At 38.6% G+C, this 20,815-nt stretch overlaps 1 protein-coding gene and 1 pseudogene across 3 annotated transcripts in view; one reads left to right on the forward strand and one right to left on the reverse strand.

Annotated features, from left to right (window-relative positions):
- LOC137104360 (protein NLRC3-like) overlaps window positions 1–20,815 on the forward strand; it is a 111,968-nt gene that overhangs the window by 26,532 nt on the left and 64,621 nt on the right. For all 3 annotated transcript variants that reach the window (XM_067485388.1, XM_067485389.1, XM_067485390.1), the window contains exons 11-13: window positions 2,098–2,274; window positions 3,041–3,214; window positions 3,853–4,026. In XM_067485388.1, coding sequence (XP_067341489.1) covers window positions 2,098–2,274; window positions 3,041–3,214; window positions 3,853–4,026 — 525 coding nt within the window. The remainder of the gene's footprint in view (window positions 1–2,097; window positions 2,275–3,040; window positions 3,215–3,852; window positions 4,027–20,815) is intronic.
- On the reverse strand, window positions 13,270–19,114 carry LOC137104365 (NLR family CARD domain-containing protein 3-like; annotated as a pseudogene).

Raw genomic sequence — 20,815 nt, forward strand, 5'->3', positions numbered from 1 at the left:
AAAACAAACGGAGAAAACTAGGGACTAGACCAAAATACTGAATTAAACAAAAGGCAACCCTCAGACCAAAACCACACAGGAAACACAGTCCAGGATACCAAAGTCCAAGATGCTAGAGTCCAGATCTCCTAAGAGTTCAAGAAACATAAGTTTCAGGCTTTACCAAAAGTCCAGAGTCTACTGTGGGGTTGGTGAGGATAATAATGACAACGAGGAAGACAGTAACCACGATGGCAGAGGCCACATTAACAATGACGAGGATCTGGCAGGGGAGTGAAGGGAAGACTGAACTTAAATAGAGGGTGGAACAGGTGCAAACAATGAGGGACAACGAGGGCAAAGCTGGGGAAAAGAACCAAGGATAGGAAGTAAGGAAAAGGGGCCACAAAATAAAAGTCCAGGGACAGGAAGTGCAACAAGACCCTGACATAAAGGGACTGCACTGCATTGGTTTAAATCCTACGTGTCAGACAGATTCCAATTTGTTAGCTAAAAAGTTAAAAAGTTAGCTATGGAGTGCCACAGGGCTCTGTGTTAGGACCAATACTTTTCACTCTGTGTAACCGCTAGGCAACATTATTAGGAAACATTCCATAAACTTCCACAACTATGCCAATGATACCCAGCTATATTTATCTGTGAAACCAGATCTTAAAAATGTGTCAAACTTCAAAACACCATAGCAAAAATTGTAAGGGAATTTTAAGAGGCAAAAAGCAACTCAAGTGAATAGTTATGGTGAATTTAATTATCAAAATGGAGAAACATGCAGCAGGACAGGACTACACTCAACAGTGGGCCAATCAGATTGACCCCCTTTCACAGGTTATGGGTCTTTTAACAGCTAAGCAGCTGAATTCACACAAAGGATAAAGGAATGACTCAATGTAAATCAACCTTACAGAACATACATACAGAGTCTATTTAGCAAGTTCTTCTCACTTATCCTTCTGTTTTCCATGTCTTTACAGTCCTTGAGACTAATTACTGTACTGTTTCCCATGGGTTCCCTGCCGGGAAGCAAATGTTCAGATGTAGGTCGTTTTATGTTTGATATCTAGCTTACACAATTCTTTGTGGAGCCACACAAGCATTCCTAAAAGTCCTGGATATCCTTTAATTTTCTACATCTTAGTTCAGACTAAAATGAAATTATTGTATTTGGACCTAAAAATATGACAAAAATGATGTCCAGCAATATAGTTACTTTAGATGGTATAACTTTGGCTTCCAGTACTGCTGTGAGAAACATTGGGGTTATCTTTGACCAGGATTTGTCCTTTGCCTTGCACATGAAACAAATACCTAGGACATTATTTTTCTACCTACAGAACATTGTCAAAATTAGGCTGGCAAATGAAAAACTGAAAAACTAGTGTATACATTTGTTACTTCTAGGTTGCACTACTGTAATTGCCCCAGTAACGCCCTAAAAATTCTAAATGCTAAATGAATTTACCAAGAGATCATATTTCACCTTCACTAGCTTCTCTCCATTGGCTTCCCATTAAATGGTAAATGCTTATATAGTGCTTTTATCCAAAGTGCTTTACAATGTTCATTCATCCATTCACACACACACTCACACACCGATGGCGTGCAAGGTGCTCACCTGACCCACCGGGAGCAACTTGGGGTTCAGTGTCTTGCCCAAGGACACTTCGACTTGTAGCCGGTCCATGGTCCATGGTCAACTCCATTGTTGTCTAGGGCTTATTCAAGGGGGGGTTGTTGGGTTCTCTCTATACATCTTTATAGTCTTGACTTTATTCTGTAAAGTGCCTTGAGATGACTTTGTTGTGAATTGGTGCTATATAAATAAAGTGAAAGTGGAAAACGGTAACTACTACAAAATAAAAGTCGGGAAACAGGAAGTAAACCTTGAGAGTCAAAGTGGGGGAGAAGCAAGAGTGAGAACAAGAGCAAGACAGGGAACAGATGTAAGGATGACGCAGGAAAGGGTCTGAGAGTGAGTACATCAGGGGGCAGAGGGGGCCAGAAAACAAAATCAAAATAGTACAGGGCAGGGATTATGACATTAGGACATATCTGATTGATTACTAATGATTTGATCCATATCTTTGATTCTTTATTTAGATTGAGTCGCTGCAGTTTGTCAGAGATCAGCTGTGATTCTCTGGTCTCAGCTCTGAAGTCCAACCCCTCCCATCTAAGAGAACTGGACCTGAGTGGAAACAGGAACCTGCAGGATTCAGGAGTGAAGCTGCTGTGTGGTATTCTGGAGAGTCCACACTGTAAACTGGAGACTCTGAGGTCAGACACCATTTTAATTAAAGTCACTATTGCCTGAAGCTAATGAAGAAGCATCCAACTGCCAACTGTGTCAAGAAGCAGAGACAGTTGATCCTGTTTGATTTGAGTGAAATAAATGTAGAGAGGAGCAGCAGAGAAAAGGAAAGAAATCCTCCAAACATTCCACAACTACTATCAAGTGCAACAGGAGATGATTGACAGCTTTAGATCATATGGGAAATAGTTTGCTCCGTCCTCCATCAGAGTAGATACTAAAGCATATGTGAAGACATGTAAGAGACAGATGAGAGAGCAGGGAGGACAAATATGTGTTGACGACGACCAAAGTGTTGCTGCAGACAAACTGGATCTTTGTCCAATCACTACATTCTCTGTTCACATGAAACCAAATCCAGGTGAATGACAGCAGCTGTGCTGTGAGATCCACTATAGTGGCATTTCAAATGTATGAGGACAAAGTTCCTCCTCTCTGTCTCTGTCCAGTGTTGGAAGACAGACACAGAAAAACCTTAGTTTGAAGGTTTGATCATTAAGAGCAGACAAGAGGTTGAAGCTTGTGTTTAGCAGAGTTTAGACACTAACATTTCACTGTCTGTCTTCACAAAGACAACATGGAATGTCCACATGAAGAAGAAGAAAGACACAAATATATTGTTGAAGAACCCTGAGAGAAAATCCTGATCTCAGCTCTGATCAGATGATGAAATATTGATGGTTTCAAACAGGAACTTTGTTTCTAAACTTACATCTTTGATTCTTTATTCAGATGTATTTACTGCAGTTTGTCAGAGATCAGCTGTGATTCTCTGGTCTCAGCTCTGAAGTCCAACCCCTCCCATCTGAGAGAACTGGACCTGAGAGGAAACAACCTCCAGGATTCAGGAGTGAAGCTGCTGTGTGGTTTTCTGGAGAGTCCACACTGTAAACTGGAGACTCTGAGGTCAGACACCATTTTTTTTTTTGTTCTGTGCTGAGATTAATATGATGTATTATGTTTGATGTTAAGCTGATCCACAATTAGCACCTAATATTAAAGCCACTTTCCTTCTTTATTGGTTAAGTCTATTGTCTAATATTTTAGCATTAAGATTTCCCCTCATGACTTATTTTTTAAACAACAATACAGATTATTTGACAATAAAAAAATACATTAATGCAGTTCACTGACCGATTCTGTTATAGATTTGTTTGTTTAGTCCACTACTGAAATATTTTTTTTAAATTCAAAGGTTTAATTTTTCTTATTTTATCATTAGAATAACCATAAATTATTCAGCTTCAGTTGATTTCAAATAATTTCAAATAATAATAGTTAATTTAAAATGTTTGTTCACTGAAATTAATCTTTCACTCCAGTGACTCATATTTCTCACAAATGTTTTCTTAATAAACTGAAAACATGTGCAGAGTTTGTTATATTTTACATTAATGTTTATCACAAATGAATAGAAAGCTTAAAGCTGAAATAAGCTTCATAACAATAAAAACAACTTTTATTTATATTAGTAATTTGTGTGACTGATGTCTGTTTATTAAATATTCCAATGTTTTCAGTAATCATACATGTTTTATTCTCAGATTGTGGAGCTGCAGTTTGTCAAAGATCAGTTGTGATTCTCTGGTCTCAGCTCTGAAGTCCAACCCCTCCCATCTGAGAGAACTGAACCTGAGTTTCAATAACCTGCAGGATTCAGGAGTGAAGCTGCTGTGTGGTTTTCTGGAGAGTCCACACTGTAGACTGGAGACTCTGAGGTCAGACTCCATGTTTTAGTTGTTTGCTGAGATTAATATGATGTGAAAGATGTGGTGACACTAAACTACAGACATAAGGCTGAAATTATACTGATCCACACTGAAGATCTTAAAATCAGTTTTCGTCTTTAGAGGTTTAGTCCAGTGACTGTGGAAAAGAAAAGTTGAGCTGCACTTTTTAAGATTAAGATAATCATTATAAATTTAGTTTTATTCTTTATTCAGGTTAAGCCGCTGCAGTTTGTCGAAGCTGAGCTGTAATTTTCTGCTCTCAGCTCTGAAGTCCAACCCCTCCCATCTGAGAGACCTGGACCTGAGTGATAATGATCTGCAGGATTCAGAAGTGAAGCTTCTGTCTTATCTTGTCGAGAGTCCACACTGTAGACTGGAGACTCTGAGGTCAGTAGATGGTTGGAGTCAGTCCATGCTGCTTTCACCAGTCTTGTACTCAGTGAGGCTGTGAGGAGAAAGGGGACAGGATTCAGGATTTGACAGAAAGACAGAGACAAAGAGAACAGTCAGCCAATCAGATCAGCCAGAAGCTTGTTGTGATCATGTGTTGGAGTTGATGTGAAGACGACTGTCAATGAGGACAGTGGTCCTCATTCATCAAATCTGATCTGATTTCAACACTAAATTATTGATCAGTTTCATCTTTGTCACAGCTCTAAGATCAGTCTGACTGAAGCCTGCAAATCAAAGAACCATGGTTACATTTAGTAACCATGTGGTCTTTGTACAGACCAGAACCTCTGCTGACTGACAGATGATGAAGTGAGTCTCTGGAAACATCATTGATCTCCTCTGTTCTATCTCATTCTCTCTACAGATGGAAGAGGTGGGAGGAATAAACCTGAGAATAACCAGTATCGTGTGTGTGTCCAGATGATGCAGATGTTGCAGCAGCAGCATGTTGTGTGCAGAGAGGCTCTGACTGGACCATGTTACTGGGAGGTAGAGTGGAGAGGAGAGCTTCATCCAGCAGTGACTGACAGAGGAATCAGAAGAAGTGGAGATGACTCTCAGTGCTGCAGTCTGAACTGCTCTGAGAACAGCTCCACTGTCAGACACAATGTCAAGTCCACCATCATCCCTGTGTGATCCTCTGGATCTGACTGAGGATCAGCAGTGGATCTGGATCTGCTCTGCTGCTGCTCTGTCCTTCTACACAGTCTCTGTGGACTCCTCCACTGCTTCTGCTCCACACTCAACCACCTCCTCCACCTCCACCTGGATTTGACTTTATTGATACCTTCAGATATTTTTTACTTTTGATTTTTAAAAATCACAGTGTCATTTTAAAATGCTTCAACCAACAAGTGTATAAGTAGAAGCTACAGATTCTTTAACATTTCTCACTAATTGCACTCAGACTGAATTTACAATTCCTCAAATTAACTACCCTCACCAAACTAACCTAACATCCTCTTTCTGTTTGAAATCCTTATCTTATCTTAACTACATTGTACTCGTTAAGTCAGTTCTTTTATGATTCCTTTAAATTTAACAAGTGGGTCACATCTTCAAGTCATAACTGAGCTTATTCCACTGAAACACATCTGTTTTTAAGATTTCTTCTTACTTTTTATTTTTTTTTTTATCATTCACACTACTCCTCCCTCTACTATCTCCAAAAGCTGTTCAACATTTGTGCCAATATCAAAAACATGTTCAGTCATCATCAAACAGAAAACAATCTGTCGCTCTGGAAACATCACACATTTCATTTATATACAAAATAAATAATAAAGGACCCAAGAATCAGACTTGTGGGATCCTACAAGTTATATTCATTAATTTTGAGGAATACTTATTTAATTAAACATATTGTCATCTATTATCAAAAGGACCCTTTAATGCAATAATGTGCAATCCCTCTAATACCATGTCTCCAAGTTTTACAGTAATGATCAATGCTATTAAAAGTTATTAAGAGCTTTAACATCAATAAATGCTGCCAAAATACATTCACTGTTTTCTGTTGCATTTGACGTATTTCCTGTAAAATCAAGTAATGCTGAAGTAGATCTGTTTTTTGTGGCGTCATACTGTAGAGCATTATAAGAAGACTTGGTTCTAATGTTTTGGCCACCCTATTTAAAATGAATGTGGGGGCCAGAACATTAGAACATATCTTCTTCTTTTTTGAAATTTGGTATCTGAAAACCTTATAATACTTCCTTTATAATTAAATTTATTTTTATATTTCCTTTCAAAATCCTCAGTTCTTCTTTTAAAAATTCTGTATAACATATTTTTCTATTTACAAGACTTTTGTAAAACCACTGTAACACAAGGTTTTTTAATTTTTTTTCAAATGATCTTTTCTTATCTTGAACTTATTATAAGTCAGTCTTTGTCCTAGAATTCTACTAGTACATTTAAGAATGTATCATACGCCTAAATCGTTCATATTAACCATATTCCAATGTTGTCACATTAAATCCTGCTTAAGGGCCATGAGAGCATCATCAGAGCTGTTTCTTCATAATTTAGTATTTAACCTTAATATTGTTTCTTTCAAAACTGTTTGTTTTTGAAGAGTTGCAAAACTTGTAAGTGGTCACTTGTTTATAAGAAAATCAATAACTACTCTTCTTTCCAAGGCCAACTACTGTATAGAATTAGAAATCTTCTGAAGACAAACTGACAACACAACTGTATATGAACACGTAAATTCTGAACTGAACTATAGTTCAAAAGGAAAAATTGTAGTTTTTCTTCTACTTTATGTATCTGACAGCTTTTTTATTTGTTAAAATAAAATCTAATGAACTCATAAATACTGATGGATCATTAGGGATGAAGCAGCTGCTCAGTGCATAAATGAGCTGCAACATCAGTGATGTTTACACATTAATGTAATAATTATAATTCAATAATATTTTATTCTGAAACAAATATAATTATTACATATTACAGTAACCAGTATTATTAGTACTAAGTCTACATTTGTTGGACAACTCTAAGTATATTTTGATACTCATGCTTTTTTACTTTTTTCAGTAAAGTTTTACCTGTAACAGAGTATTTCTACACTGGTAATGAAACCTTTTACCTTAGTAACAGAACAGAGTATTTTTCCCTCCACTGGTCTTTTCATATTATAAAATAGCCAGTGTTTCCTCAAAGCAGCACAAACCAAACAGTTTGTTGTCGACCAACTGATTCATCTCACCACACAGGGCTTGATGTTTTTCCACTGAAAAGCTATTAATGTCTTATTGGGTTCCTCCAGAGTCCGCATCATTTGTGGAAAGCTGCACAGACGTTTGTCCTTGTAAATGAAATCATGTTAGCTTTTAGTTGAGCTGTGAGGCCTGTGCTTCATCACAGAGAAGAACCACAGAAACAGATACAAGCTTCAGCAGACCCTCGTCCAGCAGTAAACTGAGGTATCTGTGGCTCAGAGCATTAGTCCATGAAAAACAGGGGGGTTTCTGACACTAACACTGTTGCTTAATATACCAGCTAATGTTACTGTGACAAGGCTGGGAGGTAGATCAACATAGTTTCAAAGGAAGTACAGGATGAGACAATACCATTTCTACTCATACAGTTTGATGATTTCCAAAGCAACACCCTCACTCCTCTGCCTGCACCCAGGGCTCCTGCATTAAATTCGCAATGGGGTGGGAAATATTTTCTATTGGGGACACGTCAGGGATAAATAAGACCTCTTTGAACAGTCACAAGGTCTAAATGTACAATTTAGCCTGATAAAAATAATATTGATAAGTCCAAATTTGGAAATACAGAGTTGACATGTTGAGATAAAACATGAACATGAACATTTGACCTCCTCCTAACTACAACCACAGCCAACAACATCACAACTTCCACAACTAACACACCTCACTGATATCACAGTAAACCTGGACTGAAAGTGAGGGAAGCTGATGTTTTATCTAAAGATTCTGAATTACCATTAATGACAAATGTTTTTGTTTCATTTTTGTCTTTTTACTGGAGGAAATTCATTTCCATAGATCTAGTTATTAGTTATTTTGTAATAGAAGGTCTACTTTGGCTAAATTTACACTTCTGAATGTAAAATTTAACTATTATATATGATAGTTAAATATATATTTAACCTATTATAGAGATGACATTGTATATAAATATTTGTCTCTCTCCTCAATGTAAACAAAAATGTGAAAAAATAATTTCCTAAAAATCAAAAACCAGAATCCATAAAAAAAAACAAAACAAAAAAAAAAAACTTACTGAAACAAATCAAGGACGTCAAAACATTTCACAATAAGTAAAAGTCCAAAATAAGTGGACCACTGTTTCAGGAGAGGAATTAGAGACACCAGCTAAAAATATCTTGGTAGTATTTGTACAGTAGTATAAATGAGATTACCTTACTTTAATACTGAAAATATATTTGCAAAGTAATGTCCAAAATTTTTCCATGGCAATATATTGATGAGACCATTTAAGTGTGACATGACATGAGGAACAGTGACTCTTCTTCTGTTTTCTGTAACTTTTCCACAGACGTGTCTTTGATTTATTCTGGAGCTGTGGACACTGGAGATGTTTCTGGAAAGGCCTCCCCCTGAAAGGAAAAGTGTCTTATTTAACAGGAATGATGGTGACAAACCTCATTTTATTTTACTTTCACATTTTCTAACTGTCCAGTTATCACAATTAGTGCAAAGGTGGACCCAAGTGAGGAGACTGTGAGAGGGACTGAACTAACAAACATGTTTATTGGTAAAAAATAGTAATAAACAGAAATGGCTCCTAACAGGAGGGTAGGAAGGAAAACTTGCCCGGAAACAGAAATAAACTGAACAACAAGGATTTCAGGGAAATATCTTAAAACACAAACCTGAATGAAAACTAGACTAATTATAAAAAACAACCCATTAAACCTAAATCACCAACCAAGAAACCCAACTAACACTAAAAACTAAGGGGACAAATGAACAGAAACGCACCAAACCTCGGACAAAAGGTTGCTGGTAAACAGTGTCCAATACACAGGAGTCAGGATTGCTAAGATCAGGTAAAACATTAGTTCAGAACATAGGCTGGGAGTGAGATGAGGATCTGGCGGAGAACTTTGTGGACCACGGCCAGACACTGCAGTACCACAGACTTCTCCAATACTGTACACCAGTATGAATGACAGGACAGAGACTTTTAGTAGCTCACAGATGTAGTGAGACCAGAGAGGGAGGGAAGGTACAATAACAGTAAATGTGGAGCTGCAACAGGAAGACATGGATCAATTATTCAACATACAGAACTGAATCGTGGTCTGAGTAAAACCAAGACCTCAGCTCCAGATAAAGGTCAGATCTTTGATATATTATGGTCCAACAACTTAGTGAATCATTTGAGGACATTTTACTGGAATCATATAAGTTTGTGAGGAGAGAAAGTCTCCACAGCTGGAAAGAAGCTGCTGTAATTCCTAAGATTGAATTACAGCATGAAGACAATGATAATGAATGATTTAGATTTTATTTAGAGGACAAGAATCAAATATCAGAGTGGAGAAGAGGCAGAAGTACCATGGATCCTGCTTTATATTAAAAGCTGAAAGTGTGCAGTTAGTTCAGATGACTTTTTTTTTGTTTTACCTTATCATGTTACAGCCTTGTACAGTTTTAGTAGACTACTCTATTTTGTGTTGACAGAACAAAAAGTGGGAAAGGTGACGGCTGAAGCAGGGTGAGTGTTAACCCAACATCAAAGTCATCAGTATTGTCCCTCTGGAGTGTAGAGGAAACTATTTTAGGTGGAGGCCACACTGCAGAAAAAGCTCAGTGATGCAGCAAAACTTCGGAGGCACTTTATAACAACGGACTTAAGTAACCAGATTACAGTTGACTTTCTTGTGAAAGCTGATTTTGATTTGATTTCCGATTTTTAGGGTTGTTTTTGTTCATACTGGTTAACACTGTACATGGCATGACACAGAACTGAAGCTGAACAACAATAAATTAGAAATAATTACGTATTATAAAATGATTAGTGTAAGAAAAACTCTGAGCTCTCAAACACACCAGATAATGTTTCACCCTGCTCCTGGACAGACGTTTCTCTTGATTGTTGTTCTGGTCTCACAGTCAATGTTACTGGTTTATTTCTCAGACTGACTGAATCCAGAAGATGGAGAAAAAGGAGGACAGAGCAGAGTCTGCAGTCTGTCTATGAAGAAGGACTGGTCCAAACATGATCCTCCAGATTTCAGTCCTGAACCTGGACGCTCAGAAACAAAGTAAGAAACAGTTTCTTCTGTAAACTGAGCTGATGAAGATGATTCACTGAAGATAAAAACAAAATGTTCTGATCAAAGATTTATATTTATGATGCAGAACTATTAGTTCAGATACTGGTTCAAAGATGGAGCTTAAGAAAGAAAATCTTCATATGACTTTGTCCTGATGTTGAAGTCACTGTGAAGATTTTCAGCTGTTCACAATTTGAAAGCTCTGACTCATTAGTAAGTGAACCTTTCAGTTTAAATCCTCAGACCTAAAGACAGACAGTCAGAACACAACTGTACAAAGTAAGACTGAACATCTGTCTGTTGATGTTTCTGAAAACAATTGACAACAATTGACATTTTTCAGTCATACAGCATTAATATTTAAGATTATATATTTTTTGTGAGAAAGGAAAAATCATGTTCTACTAAGAAGACCTGGAGCAGTGTGGTCTTTATATCTGGCAAAACCGACAGCCTCTGTGGTCAACAACATCTTGGGTGAAATCAATAAAGAGGCTGGATCGATCAAAAAGTATTTGTGTATTTTATTTCCTGCAAGAAAGGACCAATACAGAGCAGAGAGAAAAGCGACGACTGGCTTTGAGGCTCATACACTCACACTACACATGGTTGTATGCTCAACTCAATGTGTAACTTCTATTTATAGCTTACAGGTTTTTCCTGCCTTTACCTTTAATACTATTAATTCAGCTTTTTTTTACCTCTGTCACCTCCTATAACACAATGTGACAGATGGTTAAAACCTTTTTTCTCGATAAAGGCTGAAGCACAATTTAAGTGAGAGCAGTGACAACAGGAACTTCAACCTTATCTGCTGCACACAGACGTGTTGCTGATGCTTAACTCCACAGCATAAAAGCCTCGATTAGCCATAGCAATAACAAACACCTTGGCTTAAGTACATAACCGCTTCAAGTTGCTGGAGTCCCTGTTCAGCAAATGTCCAATCCTCACGTGTGTTATTACTTAAACTAATAAGAACTCCAGCTTCATGTTCCAGCATCATGTATAAAGGTCATTATAATTAGGGTTGGAATTTGTTTTCTTATTGTCTATATTTAAGAAAAAAGAAATTAACCTTTAACTTGTTGTCCATCCATCAGCAGCCTGCTTCTCTTGTCTAAGGCTGCAGGCTGCTGTAGCTAAACCCAGACGTCATCATCCAAAAGGCAGGAAACACTGGTGACAGGCCGACAGTCGATCACAGCTGAAACACACAGACGTACAGAGACACACAAATATTTAATATTGTATGTTTCTGACCATATCACTGAGTTTTAAATATGAAGTCATTAACTCAAGCTCGGCTTTAGCTCTAGTGTGCTGAGCATCAAGTCTACTACAACCTGCTATTGGGATTGTGGATTTAAAATGGTTTGGAAAAAAAGTTGTTGTGTTATTACACTGAGGCTTTGAATTCTGTATAACAGACATGGAGCCATCTCACCATCAGAAATCACTGTACCACTGTGGGCTGAGTAGGATTTTTAAACACCTGGGTTAAGCCTGTGCTTTATGTCACCTTTTTTGTAATGCTGCATTGCTCGATCAATTCTTTTTTCTGCTTCTAAAAGATTAAAAGCAGTCAGCTTATATCCCAGCTCACATTGGATCAGAGACCATGTGCAACCTTTACAGGTGACAATTCTATCACAGGAGAGACAGAGATAAACACTCATACTCATAATTAGCAACATGTAGCTTTAAGTCCATCTGGCCTGCAGATCTTTGGATCTCCAAACACCTGGAGACCAACACAGACACTGGGAGAATATTTGAATTTGTGTGTGGCGCTTTAGCTCCTGTTGTCTGACATGTATAAAAAACTGCATATCAATTCAATGTCTAACTATATATTTGCATAACAGAATTATCAGTATTAGTTTTTTCCAGCATTGCTCACTACTGATTCCTCCAGGTAGGAGCCCTTTTCTTACCATTCATCTCTTCCCATCTCCACCACATTTGAGGGATTTAAACAACTTTTTAGCAAAACTAAAGATTTGATGGTGACTCATTGTAACCACTGTGCAGGCAATGGGAAACAGACCACACTGATCACAAGATGGTGCTGCTTCACCAACAGTGAACATGGTGTGATGTCATTTCACATTCACTGTATTCAGGTAGGAAATGAGGTGGTAGAGAGAGAGGTGTGATCTAAAACAAAGGTCACCAGGTGGAGTCAGCACAGAAACACTGCAGCTCACCTTTTCAGTCTCCTACCACTGGGTTTGTCCACCAGCTCATATCACTGCACCACACTGCCATAAAACTGGACATCTATTTTGTCCTCTGAGTTCACTGTGAACGAAAAGGATGTTTTAAGACAAGAGAAGGGGAATAATGACATTGTGTTGTCATATTGAGAGAAAACAACCTCTGATTAATTGATTCCCAATTGTTTTATATTATTAATATGGACACTAACCAGTTTTTGCATGAATTCAGAAGTCAGATGTTTCTGAAAACACTCGTATCAGTGGACTTTGTTTTATTCTCCTCTTCATATACTTATACTCATCACTTTCTACATTTAGCAATTCAACAGCAAAATAACTCAATTAGCAGAGCAGCATCTTGTTGGACTTCATATACTCCCATACTTTAGATGATCGCGGCCAAGTTTTTTTCAACTGAAATTTCAGTGGATACACAAGACACCGTTCTCTTACTTCCTACGTGCTTGAACGCATTAATGGTTACACTGATGTAGGAGTGAATTTACTGATTGTCTTAATTTACGGACATCGTATTTAAACGTGTGTACGCACGATTTATGTAAATGTGTCTTCCACCCATATGATGGACACACCAATACTCTTTCTATAATTTGTTGTGTAGGAGAATTGTGAAAAATAAAATGATTCTACATTCTTCAAGCATGACACATTAAAAGTGCCACATAAAGCAATAAAAAAAACAATGAAAAGACTGGTTGAAGTCAGACTTACTAGTGGACAGAAAGTGAAGCAGACCTGAAACCCTAAAGGACAAATGGACAGAAAAGTCAAAGAGACAGTTACAGACTTTAAATATGACAACTATTTTAATATTAAAATGATATTGAGATCTACCAGAAATTCATAATTGAACACTGCATATTAGTCATTGGTCGGACCCTGAGCCGAACAGAAGACTTAAGATCATGTCTATAAGCACCTCTTATCATTTGGGCTGATAATTGTACAATACTCGCCTGTGTTGCCAATTTTTCCTTGTGGTAACCACTATTATAACCACTATTTATGTTTTGAAGGTATCAAATCAGACTAGGAAATTCTAGTATTGTGAGATCCTAATACATTTATATCTTTATACAGCAAGCTACCAAATGAGATCTAACTATTTTTCCTTGTATGTTATTTTAGAAACTGAACAGAAGAAAGAAGCACAAACATCAATGCTGTCAGCAATGTGACAAAGTCTTCCCATCACTATCAACAATGAAGATTCATCATAGAGTTCACACCGGAGAGAAACCCTATTAGTGTGATCAGTGTGGAAAAACATTCACTGATAACAGCAGTCTAAAAATTCTCCAGCATGTTCACACTGGAGAAAATTCCTAATCATGTGATCAATGCTGGAAAAACCAAAATTGACAATTTAGACACCAGTTTCAACAATAAAAGGCTGTGACCAGTGTAGTTAAGATTATGTCCTCTTTAAATCAAATACCTGGGAGAGTGAAGATTGAAGATAATCAGTATTTCATTGTTTTAGAATTGTGGTGTTTTGTACACATAGGAAATACTTGTAATTCAATAATTCCTTAATATAATTTCAAACATTTATAAAATACATAGGCTGAAGCAAAATGTTGTTCCTCACCAGTTTCTGACAGTGCACAAAAATAAAAACTAATGAATAAAAACCAAAAATAAATAGGTAGTAACTTAAAGGAGTTTTAAAAGGAGAACATTAAAGGAGAAATAAGGAAAAACAACACAGTAATTTAAAATGACAAGTGATTCCAAATTGTAACAGTCAAACCTGTGCTGTTAATATTAGAATTTGTTCAGGTGGAGTCAGAGGAGGTGGAGAAGAAGCAGTGGAGGAGTCTCAGTGTGTCTGCAGAGACTGTGTAGAAGGACAGAGCAAAGGATCACACAGGGATGATGGTGGACTTGACATTGTGTCTGACAGTGGAGCTGTTCTCAGAGCAGTTCAGACTGCAGCACTGAGAGTCATCTCCACTTCTTCTGAGTCCTCTGTCAGTCACTGCTGGATGAAGCTCTCCTCTCCACTCTACCTCCCAGTAACATGGTCCAGTCAGAGCCTCTCTGCACACAACATGCTGCTGCTGCTGCAACATCTGGATCATCAGGACACATAGAGATCATCACTTCCACCTGTAGAGAGAATGAGAGAGAACAGAGGAGATCAATGATGTTTCCAGAGACTCACTTCATCATCTGTCAGTCAGCAGAGGTTCTGGTCTGTACAAAGACCACATGGTTACTAAATGTAACCATGTGAGGACCACTGTCTCTATACATGTTGTGAGGCTGTCAGCTGGAATCCAGCTTTATTTCCTGTCCACATGAAGACAACAACAACAGTCATCTTCACATCAACTCAAACACATGATCACAACAAGCTTCTGGCTGATCTGATTGGCTGACTGTTCTGTCTGTCTCTGTCTCTCTGTCCAATCCTGAAGCCTGTCCCCATTCTCCTCTCACAGCTTCACTGAGGAAAGCAGCCACTGAGAAGGTTGGAGCTTTACAGGAAAAACTGGATCTTTGCTTTGATACTAACTGGGTTTAGTACAATACTGCTGAAAGTAGCATGGACTGACTCCAACCCTCTACTGATCTCCAGTGAGTCTCCAGTCTACAGTGTGGACTCTTCACAAGGTAAGACAGAAGCTTCACTGCTGAATCCTGCAGATCATTGTCACTCAGGTCCACTTGTCTCAGATGGGAGGGGTTGGACTTCATAACTGTGACCAGAGAATCACAGCTAATCTCTGACAAATCACAGTAACTCAAACTAAATAAAGAGAAAAGGATGGTAAAATTAAAGCTGCCACAAAAAGATGGATCAGTGTTAGTATATTTTTCAGCATCATCTTCAAGTTTATCTGTCTTTTACAATCTTTTGTCTCCTTGTATTATTGGATGAATTTCATACTAATCTCGTTTAAATTGTGCATGAACTTCTTTTATGAGGAAGAAAGACCTTAGAGGGAGGTCAGTTTAATAGGTTATAGTTCGAACCAGATGTAGCAGAGGCGCCTCAAGTAAGGAGCATGACTTCATCACATGGAGCTCTGAACGTTATAAGTTATCATACTTTAATTGTTCATTATTAAAATTGGGTTTGTCTATGATAATGCCAGGTCTAATAGGATCTGAAAAAAGTTCCTTAAATTGTCTCATATTAATCTCAGAACACAACAAGAAATGGTATCTGACCCCAGAGTCTCCAGTCTACAGTGTGGACTCTCCAGAAAACCACACAGCAGCTTGACTCCTGAATCCTGCAGGTTGTTGTAGCTCAGGTCCAGTTCTCTCATATGGGAGGGGTTGGACTTCAGAGCTGAGACCAGAGAATCACAGCTGATCTCTGACAAACTGCAGAATCTCAATCTGAATAAAGAATCAAAGATGTGGATCAAATCATTAGAAATTTTACCTGAAAACTTTTTTTTTCTGTTACAACAATTATGAATCATAAACGTGCTAGAGTTAGCCCAGAGGATTATTTCCAACTGTTACTACAGTTATGGATATACTAGGTAAAAATACTTACTTTAGAGTCTCCAGTCTACAGTTTGGACTCTTTAGTCCAACCAACAGCAGCTTCACTCCCAAATCCCGAAGCTTGTTTTTACTCAGGTCCAGTTCTATTAGATGGGAGGGGTTGGACTTCAGAGCTGAAGCCACAACTTCACAGTAAACATCAGAGAATCCACAGTGAGTAAGTCTGTGATGACAGATAATATAAAATGTAAATCTTTTTAAATCAAAAATGGCTGCCAAAAATATATATGCATACATTTTAATTTATTTATACATTTTAATCACAAGGCAGATTAGCCAGTCAATCAGCCAGTAAACAAAAGATTTGTGGCTTTAAACTTGAAGTCCTCATGTCCACACTTCAAATTCTCCTTGAGCAACATGATGCACACCAAGTTTCCTGGCACAAGATTGTGTTCACCAGCCAGTGTGGCTACTGGTTTTTCAAACTAAGGAGCCACTCAGGATTTTCACTGGCCACAATTCTGAGATACTTTAAAATTGTTTAGAAAATCCCAAACACAAAACAGAACCCATTCACCTGTTCAGCATTGTATATCCTATAATCAATAAAGTAAAATATTATGTGGGGGACTACCATCCCAGAACTCGCTGAACATATTACACAAACCAGCTCTCTGACAAAACACAGATGACTACGCTCTGTAGTGTCCTTGAACTCGCCTGCAGACCTGCAGCTTTTGACAGAAGGAAAAACCATGAGGTGTTTCTTTAATGTAAACCCCAAACACAAAGGGAGATGATCCATTTTACAGTTACAATGAGAAGAGAGGAAATCTCCACTAAAAGTACTATCCTGAGAATATGTGTATGACATGACATGAACATGAACTGAACAACTGAAATACACTAATTAATAATGTTAACCACATGCAAACTCACTGAGCCTTTCTGCAATTCCTCACAGCTGGGATCAGTCTAAGTCGTCCCTCCTCTGATGTGTTGTACTTCTTCAGGTCCAACTCATCCAAAACATCCTCTGACATCTGCAGCATGCAGGCCAGAGCTGAGCAGTGGATCTCAGAGAGTCTCTTCTCTGATCTGTTCTTTGACTTCAGGAACTGTTGGATCTCCTGATGTACTGAGTGGTCCTTCATCTCCATCAGACAGTGGAAGATGTTGATGCATCTGTCAGGAGAAATTTTCTCACTGATCATCTCCTTCAGGTTGTTGATGATTCTCTGGATGATTTCTGGACTATTCTCTGTCTGACCCAGCAGACCTCCTAATAGTCTCTGGTTGGACTCCAGAGAGAGGCCATGAAGGAAGCTATCCAGAGTTAATTTGTTCTCCAGGAAGTCCTCCAGTACCTTTCTCTCCCTGTTGGTGTAACAGTGGAAGAAGTAAACTGCAGCCAGAAACTCCTGAATGCTCAGATGAACAAAGCAGTAGACTGTTTTCTGGAAGATCACACTCTCTCTTTTGAAGATCTCTGTACAAACTCCTGAGTAAACCAAGGCCTCTGTGACGTCAAGACCACACTGCTCCAGGTCTTCTTGGTAGAACATGATGTTTCCTTTCTCCAGATGTTCAAATGCCAGCCTCCCCAGCTTTACAAGAACTTCACTGTCAGCCTCCGTCAGCTCCTGTGGACGGGTCTCATGTCCCTCAGCATACTTGTTCTTCTTCCTCTTGGTCTGAACCAGCAGGAAGTGTGAGTACATGTCAGTCAGGGTCTTGGGCAGCTCTCCTCTCTGCTCTGTGGTCAGCATGTGCTCCAGAACTGTAGCAGTGATCCAGCAGAAGACTGGGATGTGACACATGATGTGGAGGCTCCTGGATGTCTTGATGTGGGAGATGATTCTGCTGGACAGCTCTTCATCACTGAACCTCCTCCTGAAGTACTCGTCCTTCTGGGTGTCAGTGAAGCCTCGTACTTCTGTTACCCTGTCGACACATGTAGGAGGGATCCGATTGGCTGCCACAGGTCTGGAAGTTATCCAGACCAGAGCCAAGGGAAGCAGATTCCCCTTGATGAGGTTTGTCAACAGCACGTCAACTGATGACTTCTGTGTGACATCAGACACAACCTCACTGTTGTTGAAATCCAGTTAACGTCTGCTTTCATCCAGGCCGTCAAAGATGAACAAAAGTTTACAGACAGCCAGCTGCTCTGCTGTGACCTTCTGTAATGTTGGATGGAAAACATGGAGCAGCGTGAGAAGACTGTACTGCTCATCTTTGATCAAGTTCAGCTCCCTGAACGAGAGCAGAACCAGGACACTGACATCTTGGTTTTCCAAGCCCTCTGCCCAGTCCAGACTGAACTTCTGCACTGAGAAGGTTTTTCCAGCACCAGCGACGCCGTTGGTCAGAACCACTCTGATGTGTCTCTGTTGGTCAGGTAAGACTTTAAAGATGTCGTGGACCTTGATTGGAGTGTCATGGAGTGTCTTCATCTTGGAAGCTGTCTCAAGCTGCCTCACCTCATGTTGAGTCTGGTTCTCCTGATGAACCAGACTCGTCCCAGTATGAGCTGATGCACTGACTGCAGAACCAGTGTCCATAACTGGAAGAGATTGGATCCTTCAGGACGTCCTGACACAAAGCACAGCAGGACAGCTGCTGCTCCACAGAAACATCTGTTTTCTTCTCTCTGTGAAAACCTTTTGTAATTAATATTTTACAAGTACAGATTTTATCTCTGTTGTGGTTAATTGATAAACTTAAGAGGGTAGGTTTTTCTTCAGGCCATTATCTAATCATTATCTCAACTAACACTATCTATGGTTAACTGAGGCAATGGTATTAACACCAAGATTTATAAAGCAGTAACAAGTACTGCCTTAATATATATAGTGAAAACAGTGTCTATCAATATTTCTATTCATTTTTTGTTGTGAACATACAAAATTTTATGAATCTGGCCCCTGTTGTCTACCTGCTTATTTTAAATACTGTATGTCTGATAATTGAATTGTCTTCAGGTCAGTTTACGGCAGAAATTGTGTCTTACTTGGTGTCTGAGGGTCCAGGTCCATTACTGAAGATCAGAGGATTCTGTTTGGACCGGTCACTCTTCATAGACAGACAGCTGGATACTGGAGACTCTGTGTGGTTCTGACTTCTGAAAACATAAATATGGTTTTACTTATTTAACATCAGTCACTGATAAATTCTCTGATGACACTGTCTGCCACCAAACAATATAGTGAAGAATGACAATAATCCACAAACATCTTTAAACAATCATATTGTGTCAGTTTCATCTGCGTCATGTTGGCTCTAAACAACTAAAGTAATATAAAGTATAAAAAATATAAAATTATCAGATGTCTGTGAATCTTACACTGTCAAAATGCTAAATAACATTGTGGATCCTCAACCTCCGATCAACTGTGTCAAAATCTGGATAAACAATTCTGCTCCATATTCTGTCAAAATGTCTTCACTTCAATTGTAGAAAATTCAAATTGCTCCTCACTTTGCTCAATTGTCTAGATACTGTGAAGATCATTCGCTCCATTAGCTTGTGGAACAGTTTATATATAGTTCAGGTCCATATTATTCAGAATGTTCAAACTTTTCATTAGTATTGCTGTGGCTAAATAAAGTTATGTCACCTGCAGCACCTCAACACACTAAATACTGTTAAAGAAACTGTTTGGAGGTGCAGAGAGAGCATTTCTCTTACTTTGTCTCTGAGGGTCCAGGTTCATGACTGAAGATCAGGGAATTCTGTTTAGAGCGGTCACTCTTCATAGACAGACAGCTGAATCCTGCAGATGTTGTTCTGTCTTCTGCTTCCTCCATCTTCTAGACTTCAGTCAGTCTGAGAGATAAACCAGTAACTGACTGTGAGAGCAGAATCAGGACAAACAGGTTTGTTCAACAGTCGCATCCAAAAATACTACACATGTACAAACACACAACTTTTTTAATGTCCTATTTTCCCTTCGGTGTCAGTGTGTGTTGTGTCCTCTACAGTCCACAGGGACAAAATGACTCAGAGACTTGACAGTAAAATAATAATAATTCTGGATTAACACTCACTCTGCATCAGTCTTCACTTTTCCTCCTTCTGCTCTTTTCACTCTAAACAGAGACTGAAGACACTGACTGAACACCTTCAGTGTTTCCCTCCCTGTTCACATGTACCTTGATCCAGTGTTCAATGTGGCCCTGCCCCCTCTCAGGTGAGTTTACCTGTGTGTGTTTGATTCTCACTTTAGATCAGATTGTGAACAGGATGTGTCTCCTAACTTCTCTCAGATCAGTAAATGAAGCAGAATCAGCTTCACAGTTGTGAACTTCAGTATTTGGATCAAGCAGTTGCTGAACAACAAAGTGTCAGAGTCAGTTTTCAGTTTGTCAGATACAGATTTGATCAACATGTTCAGCAAGTTGGAGCCACATGTTTTCACAATCAGACCAACACTAAAAACTGCTTGAATTATTCTGAACTTTACTTACAAATGTTAAACTAATGAATGGAGATTTGAATCCAAACTGTAGATTTTCATTATTAACTTATTCTGTCTAACAGATACATTGTTGGTTTTAAAAGATGTGTCTTTCCATAATCATAAACTAAATACTAATAAAACTAATTCTCCAAGCTTCAGCATATCTCACAGATCTGTCAGGACGAGAGCTAAAATACGTTTAGTTGGGTTCTGGGTGAACTTTTGGTCTCTTTAGGTCTGTGTTTTTGTTTCTCTGAGAGAAGAAATTTGTCTGAATTAAGGTTGTGATCACCATCACCCTCCATCTTCTCTAGTTTCTGATTCTCTCCTCTTTGGTCTTTTGTGAAGATGAATTTTTTCCT

This window comes from Channa argus, chromosome 19 (genome assembly GCF_033026475.1).
Source record: "Channa argus isolate prfri chromosome 19, Channa argus male v1.0, whole genome shotgun sequence".
NCBI classification, from domain to species: domain Eukaryota; kingdom Metazoa; phylum Chordata; class Actinopteri; order Anabantiformes; family Channidae; genus Channa; species Channa argus.